This window comes from Ruditapes philippinarum, unplaced genomic scaffold (genome assembly GCF_026571515.1).
Source record: "Ruditapes philippinarum isolate M1 unplaced genomic scaffold, ASM2657151v2 ctg4072_1_1_1_1, whole genome shotgun sequence".
Lineage (NCBI taxonomy): Eukaryota > Metazoa > Mollusca > Bivalvia > Venerida > Veneridae > Ruditapes > Ruditapes philippinarum.
In genome coordinates, this window is record NW_026860750.1 from 12273 (window position 1) to 20942 (window position 8670).

The 8670-nt window shown below is 31.7% G+C and overlaps 1 protein-coding gene across 3 annotated transcripts; it reads right to left on the reverse strand.

The window, feature by feature from the left end:
- Positions 1–887: 887 nt before the first annotated feature.
- LOC132713262 (uncharacterized) lies at positions 888–7096 on the reverse strand. 3 transcript variants are annotated; one of them, XM_060695773.1, is made up of 8 exons: positions 6974–7096; positions 6410–6529; positions 5880–5981; positions 3433–3493; positions 2905–3093; positions 2338–2616; positions 1746–1913; positions 888–981 (listed from the first exon to the last, which is right to left on the reverse strand). In XM_060695773.1, the coding sequence occupies exons 2-8, from the start codon at positions 6521–6523 to the stop codon at positions 950–952; spliced, it is 945 nt and encodes a 314-aa protein (XP_060551756.1). In that variant the 5' UTR covers positions 6524–6529; positions 6974–7096; the 3' UTR covers positions 888–949. The 3 variants fall into 3 exon arrangements, with proteins under 3 accessions (XP_060551756.1, XP_060551755.1, XP_060551757.1); XM_060695772.1 differs by having other exon boundaries at positions 6962–7066; XM_060695774.1 differs by having other exon boundaries at positions 6958–6976.
- Between the last annotated feature and the right edge of the window lie 1574 nt (positions 7097–8670).

Below are 8670 nucleotides of genomic sequence, written 5' to 3' on the forward strand. Positions count from 1 at the left end.
TAATTGAATCCTAATTGATATTAGTTTTAAAAATCATGAGTCAACAATAAATAAAGATTATTAACGTTTGTAAATGGACATGATTTTATGATTCTATGTTTATATATTTCTTTCTACAATTTAGTAAAACTCTACCCAATATATCGCATTGCAAAGGCACGAATTTCTAAGATATAAAGATCTTTGACAGCGAAAAATCAGTGTTGAGTTTAGGAAAGAAATAGATATTACTTGTAAATACGGAGACAATGATTTTCCTTTGACCTGTTTAACTATTTTATATAATACGTTAAAAGAATTACTAAATGCTAAAGAGATACTGTTTTCGAGTAAAATGATACTCACTTGTTTGTCTTTGTTGTTTTTTTTTGTTTGCTTGCTTTTCTGATATAACTGGTCACACCGCGCCAAATATTACTAGTATTTCTATTGAGCCTAGAGTAAGTTAGTACATGTTTAAGGTTATAAAATGAGTTATTTAAGTTATTTCCTTTAAATAATCGATCATGAGGTTATTTACTTGCTTAATTTTACCACGAAGCTGTCCAGATCGTGACATTTAAGAAGGCAATGTTTGATAGTAAAATAATCATTGCAAGCTATACAAAACGGAGATTTGTCTGTGAATGTGTAACTCTCGTGTGTCCAATTTGACATTTAAGAAGAACTACTTGATCATTAAGGTTTAGAAGAGATATATAAGATTATACATCAAAACGAGGGTTGGTGTCATGACGTGTGTTAAATATGGCTTTGTCAAAAGGAGTAACTCTTATTTTTTGCAAATTATTGTATTCATTTCTCACTTATAATGAGTACAGGAGACTTATTATCATTGAATAAAGAAATGTTTGTCGCAATTTCTAAAGAAAAGAAAACATCGTTACAACAGTTCTAAAATTATGTATTTAGAAAAGATTCTACTAGTTCAGATACGAAATTATCACAATCATCCGATGATATGGGCGTTGTTATGAGCAACTGAAAAATATGATAAAATTATTTAAAAACATTTAACATTGAATAGCACTATTGGCTTTTTCTGTAAAAAGTAAATGAAACGTAAAATGTTAAGTCGCATAAAACATATGTTATAGGCTTTAATACTGAATGACCGAGCTGTTATCAAACCAAGTGTCCCTCGTCGTCCGGAACGTTGGATTTTTTCATATGAAGACGCTTTTCATCTAGCATACGGACGGTCGGTGCCCGGAGGTGCATCTTCTTCCATCACTAAAGCTGTAAAGTCGCCAACATACTTTAAATTGCATTCATAGTTTAGGTATGAACACATCTGCGGATGTATTTAAATTCATAAATTCACCCTTTTCGTGTGTTTAAACGTTGAATTCTACTTAAGCCGGTGCTATGGGGGCGCGGACGGTAACTTGCACTTTCTAGAATCGTTCATGAACAGGCTCATTGAAAAAGAGTCTGCAGCTTTGTCAATTTTGCCGTGTTGGACTTTCTTTAGGGTTTCTATTTTTCTCTTTTTTAAATTCCCATCCACAGTAATAAAAGTAAATCGTTTACGAAATCAACTTAATGATACTGATTCCTAATGCGGATGTACACAACATGAATTTACTATGTTCCAATTAACATGCACATTCTTTATTTGCAAGACTTTTGAAGCTTATTTTAAATGTAATTTAGATGTATTTTAGATAATATAGCATCATGTTTATATGTTTAAAGTAAAACCTTTTGAGAGATGATTAAAGTTCTCTTTGCAAAGTACTTACCGTATTCACAAACATAGGCATAATTATGATGTGTGCCGTTTGATGCATGCATACCGCATGCTACATCGTCCCAATATCCATTGGAGAACATTACAACACAGTCCTCATGATTGTGGTCCGGACTCTTCCTATGATGAGGCTTCCAGTGCATGTATGTATCGTTCTCACCTTTTGTTACATATATAAATAGTTTATACATTCATTAAAATTATGTAAACGTTCGGCATAATTCGTAACTGTCTATGTCATGTAAAGTCCTGATAAACTATATTTTATTACCACTTACAGAATAAAATAATAAAAGAAGCCATCGTAATACGTCTCGATTTGATAATTATACATATAAAACATAATGATCCACAGTCAACACGAAGTTAACTTTTTTTCATTTTTATGGTTATAAATTTTGAGTGATATTTCTTTTCCATAGTAATAATATTTGTAATGTGTTTCTGTATTCGAAACATTTGACACGTTTAAAGCATTTCGCCTGAATAGACCGGACTTGCTGTTTTGGAACGAAATACATGAATACAATTGTTTTTAATATAAAGTGTATTTGATAACATTTGATAAAAAAATAATGTCTGACCTGTAACCCATTTAAAATGTTCCTCGTGAGCCTTATCATTAAGTCCAATCCAAACTTTATGCACATAGGTATGATTAAGTAGGTGCTGTAAGTACGTGTTCTCTTTGTCATTATGTATGGTGACCAGGTGTCCGCCGCGTTCCTTACATAACATCTGTGCATGGTTCCAGCCCACCCTATCTGAACATATCTCGTAGCAAGCATGACCGTGTTGAGTTAACACGTATCCGTTATTGTGAGCCCCTTGTATTACGTATGGTGGACACAATTTTGGGTTGCCTGTGTACAAAGGAATATATTTTCACATCCTGAGAATTTCGGTAAGTACCGTGATATTATATTAAGGTCTTTAAAGAAAGGAAAATATATTTTCATTCAATATATTTTGCTTAACAAATAGTATAACAGTAACGCTCCTTTTTCTTGATAAAAGATGGCGATATCATAAAAAGAAGAATAATGTTAAATATTTAACATGTAACCCATTGTTGATAAAAGAAAAATATTTACATTTTTTATTATTAAATTATTTTTTTATATATCAAAAAAAAAAATAATATACTGTACCTAGTAATGCATGTGACAGTGATATGTTACCATGCACGTGGGTATTGTTTCCAGTATTGGTAGTTGTGTTGGTGTTGACAATGTTGGTGATGTTAGTTATATATGTTATATTTGTAATCACAGTATTGTTGACACCCTGTACAGGCATGACAGGTATATCAGTAACTGGCATATCTGTGGGATCTAGACCTGAAATGAAAGAAAAACAACCTTAACGTAGATTTGAATTTTCCTTCAACTTCAATATCTTTCAAAAGAAGCGATAATATAATGTTGTGGTGACAGCCCAAATGTTAATACTGATAAGGTAAATCGTCATATTTTATTTTAAACATAATTTTGAAATGCTAAGTGTTAAAATTCAAAGTGTATTTAGGTCACAGTTTGTTGTTCGGTTATCTTCCGTCATTCAAAACGTTCAACTATTTCAAAGTTTAAGCTCTACAACTGACTTTTTTGAGAAAATTGGTTGAAACTTTGGACAAATAATAGGATTCTTCGAAGGGATGTATACGCGTTAGAAAATACCTTCATATTGCGTTTTCATGCAAAGATCAGCAATGACGTCATGCTGTTTAACATATCCTGTCTGAAAGAATAAAGGCCGTTTATAAGTGATACACCGCTATAAACTACATAAACGGAACAATGTGTATTTCCATAGCATTGTGATTATAAGTACATATTGAAACTTTCTCTATGTGCACTTTATAACTTATTTATTGTTTACAACCTCTAAAGAAAAATATACTATTGTGCAAAATAAATAGAAACCATTTATAATAAATTCTTAAGTAAATATTGTAAGAAAAATATGCATATAATGAGAACTAGGAAGATACCGTATGATCAAACAACGTTAATTAATTTAATTAGCTAATGTAAATGAAGATAAAGATCAGGCTTTAATACAGTGAATAAAAATATATACTTGATGCGAAAATCATTAATAATAATAGAAAAAGCTTAAATGGTAATAACTGAATAAGTTCAATTTGAAATAGGTATCAAAATTATCCGGCTATCAAAAATGCTGAGTTTGTAGCCCTACATAAGATCAGTTATAGAAGTAGTGACATAATAGTGTGCTCTCTTATAACCAATAATAGATCCTTGGACTTAGTACTTAAACAAGTTACTGACCTTTACTTGATACAATAATGTATTATCATTGAAACATAAAATATATAAGTAAAACGAAACAGCATCAACTAGATTTACATTGTTATCTCATGATTTAATGATTGAAAAAGAAAGACACCTGAAGTTTGCCCCATAGACAATGAATGTTTTCCAAATGCAATATGAATGTTATAGTATAATTTTCTGCTGGTGTGTCTTAAATATACATGTATATGTTATCCGAAAACTACCGGTATTTGCTTTTCAAAGACGTGTATATTCAAGTGCACGTAATTATAGAAATGTTCCATTGCAGGTTAATCATTCTTATTAGAAACAATCAGGGACATAACAAATTTCGTTCTTACTAAAAGTTATATAATTGATGAAATAATTTCGGGAGCTTTAGGTGAAAACACATTCGGGAGATATCATACACCCTGTTATAAATGTCGTATAACGGAGGAAGAACTCACGGATGTTACATACTTTTAATATACAAATACAAACACACAAGTGAACGAGTGGAATACCAAAGCTGAACTGCCGCTCTGACATTTGAGAATAGTATATATAATATCAACCTGTCCTAAGGACATTTTATAATGTATATATAAATACACACGTTTTAGAGTTACATATATAAATCATCTTGACATAAGCTAGTCCGCATGCATCCTGAACTATAATACTCATAAATCATGTCATGTTCCATAGTGCACATTATGAAATAAAAACCTTAATATATGTATATACATGTTGACTTGTCATTCTTTTTGAATATAGCATGTATGACTAATTAGCCTGTGCAACCAGCTATACGACAATTCCTCCATTACTTATAAAAAAAATATTTAAAAAAAAAGTATTGAACAAGTTATTATTTAATATCAAACATTTCAAACTCGTTCTAACAAAATTATAAAAATCTAAAATCTAAAATCAACTTGACATCTGTTTTACCCTTAAGGTAATATCCGGTCAGAGATGTCCGGTCAGAGATGTTATCTAACGACTTTTGTTACTTTATTTTGAAAAAGAAAAACGCCTTAGGAAACAATATTCGGAAATATTCGCTCAATATATTTTCTTGTCACTTTTTAAAAAGTTTTCGGATACTGCAGTCGGGTAAGTTATAATTTACTTCAACAATTTTGTAATGTTTTTAATAAGTAAAAAAAATAATTATTGTTAAATGTAAAGATAATCTTTTCGAAATTTTTAATCAGTTAATATAACTGTTATTCTACAAATAATATTAAAGTGACATAAGGTAAATATTATAGCTTTATAAGTTTTTCAATAAATAAAATCAACCGTTGTCGTATAACGTAGGAAGAACTCACGGATGTTACATACTTTTAATATACAAATACAAACACACAAGTGAACGAGTGGAATACCAAAGCTGAACTGCCGCTCTGACATTTGAGAATAGTATATATAATATCAACCTGTCCTAAGGACATTTTATAATGTATATATAAATACACACGTTTTAGAGTTACATATATAAATCATCTTGACATAAGCTAGTCCGCATGCATCCTGAACTATAATACTCATAAATCATGTCATGTTCCATAGTGCACATTATGAAATAAAAACCTTAATATATGTATATACATGTTGACTTGTCATTCTTTTTGAATATAGCATGTATGACTAATTAGCCTGTGCAACCAGCTATACGACATAAACTTATCAGATTGTTTTGTATATATATCAACATACAAACGAAGTTAGCAAAAGAGCAATAACCTCATAGGAACTGGAAAAAATGCTTCGATATTGTGTCCCTTTGTACGTTAAACAAGGTAATAAAGCAAGTATAATATCATTTTCACATATACCTTTCCGTTGAACTCTACTGTCAACCATCCTTGATCTACATTATTTTGAATAACATAAGCTTTGCAATCATTCGGCTTCAAGTCGCCAATTATTTCCTGGTCCTAAAATATGAACAAATTGTCCTTAATAATTTTAGATTTTTGTATTTGAAATGTTGCCGTTGTGTAACAGTCCAAACTATCTGATATGAAGTAAAAATATGAACATTTTTAATTTGATAATATTAAGAAACGTAATGCGTTACTGACGTTTTGTCATACACAAATTGCTGAAAATTATCGGTTTTGTTATCCGACAAAAGGATTAAATTAATACTTGGATCCAGAAATTAAATCATAATGTTCAAGTCTTTGGAAATAAAAACAAATTGTATCTTTGATAATGGGTACCATTTTAATATATTTAAAAGATGATTATATTATTTTTTTACTTTACAAATCAAAATCGTCTACTTATGACCAGTGCTTTATATGCATTTATTTCCTGATAACTGTAAATAAAATGTAAGAGTGAAATAATACAACTGTACTTGATCAAAGACAGGGAGTAAGTTTGCAGCTTTGTTACAGATGCAAATGTCACTGGCAGTCGCTGACAATGCTGACACCGAAAATAACAATACTAAAGCAAGATGAGTTTCCATTTTTACCTAAAATATAGTCAAAGCAAAAAACGCTAAAAAATATCATATTGACATAAATGTAATTACATCATAATCTGGAAACAAAGTGATCCGTCGGAAGCAGTAATAACAAAGACATAATAACATGAAAAGTTTTATCAAGTTTTGTCTAATTACGATTAAAATTACCAGAAAGTGTGGCCTATTTATCATATTTTGTTAGAAAGCGTGGTACTGATTTATTATGAAAAAGTGCACTATTTTCTTCTTAATGCTCGGTGAATTTAAACAATTTTATTTTTAAAGGTAATATTTTAATTATTTTAAACTATTAAAATTAAACGAATTATTTATATATCTAAATACTGTAGACTTTTGTTCACATATACATTATTTATAGCTTCAGATTTGATATAAAATAATAAGAAAATTGAAGAATCTATAAAAGAAAATACGTGCTTGATTGCTTACTACGTCTCCAATCTTCTATAACTACCAGATACCTTTCTTATCGGAACATCACGATTTGACATGAAAGATAAAGAATTATTTAGACCTTAATGTCAGTCACAATAGTTATAAAAATTCAGTGAGTTCAAATGGAGATGATATAATTTATACACAGAAAGCACCGTATATATCCCGTAACGCGGGAATGTGAAAGTAATACATGACCCATGCGGTGATAACTTTACTTCTATTTGATTTAATAAAAGACTAATAATATTTGTCATATGTTGCGGTTCGGACCGGAATATCCGTCCCGAGGGGACCCGCTCATTGGGCGGTAACGAGGCTTGCCGCCCCGAGGGACCGAACCGCAAACATATGTCAGATATTTTTTCTTGCAAATTCTGTCGCATTATTATTTTATGTTTAAAATGATTTACCTCAATATGATATATGTGCATGGAAATTAAAGTCATTTTATCCATAACTATTTTCTTACAATAGCGTATGAACTTACAAAATAGATAAATACAGAATCCCTAAAGAAAGCCCAACACGGCAAAATTGAAAATGTTGCAGGCTCGGTTTGATTGAACCTGTTCATGGACGGTACTGGAAAGTGCAAGTTACCGTCCACGCCCCCTAGCACCGGCTTAAGCAGAATTCAACATTGAAACATGAAATGGTAAAATTTGGAATTTAGAAACATCCGCAGATGTGTTCATACGGCGGTTATCATGGAACCTTCAATGTGACACAGTAGTGCCATTCCATGAAAAGCGGCGTATGGTCCCCAAGTAATAAAAAGCGTGTGCCCTAAACGAGAAAACAATGGGCGGAACTAAATAAAATGGAATTTTGTAAGGGGATCGGAGGTTATGAAGCCTGCATATCACAGGTAAGACGTCAAAAGACAAATTTAAAAAGCAGGCAACATATCCTAAGGGTGATTCAACATTATTCAAGTAGGAATATTGGAACCACCCAACTAGAAAATGCCGAAAAGTTGAAACTAAAAATACCACAAGCACAACAATAATGTCGTGCTGAACGATCTTCAAGGATCGAAAATATAACATCATTGATTAAATGTACGGGGAGACTTTTTACAGCCGCCACACGGCACAAATAACACGGATGTGATCATAAAATAGATAAATACAGAATCCCTAAAGAAAGCCCAACACGGCAAAATTGAAAATGTTGCAGGCTCGGTTTAATTGAACCTGTTCATGGACGGTACTGCCAAGTGCAAATTGCCGTCCACGCCCCTAGCACCGGCTTAAGCAGAATTCAACATTGAAACATGAAATGGTAAAATTTGGAATTTAGAAACATCCGCAGATGTGTTCATACGGCGGTTATCATGGAACCTTCAATGTGACACAGTAGTGCCATTCCATGAAAAGCGGCGTATGGTCCCCAAGTAATAAAAAGCGTGTGCCCTAAACGAGAAAACAATGGGCGGAACTAAATAAAATGGAATTTTGTAAGGGGATCGGAGGTTATGAAGCCTGCATATCACAGGTAAGACGTCAAAAGACAAATTTTAAAAAGCAGGCAACATATCCTAAGGGTGATTCAACATTATTCAAGTAGGAATATTGGAACCACCCAACTAGAAAATGCCGAAAAGTTGAAACTAAAAATACCACAAGCACAACAATAATGTCGTGCTGAACGATCTTCAAGGATCGAAAATATAACATCATTGATTA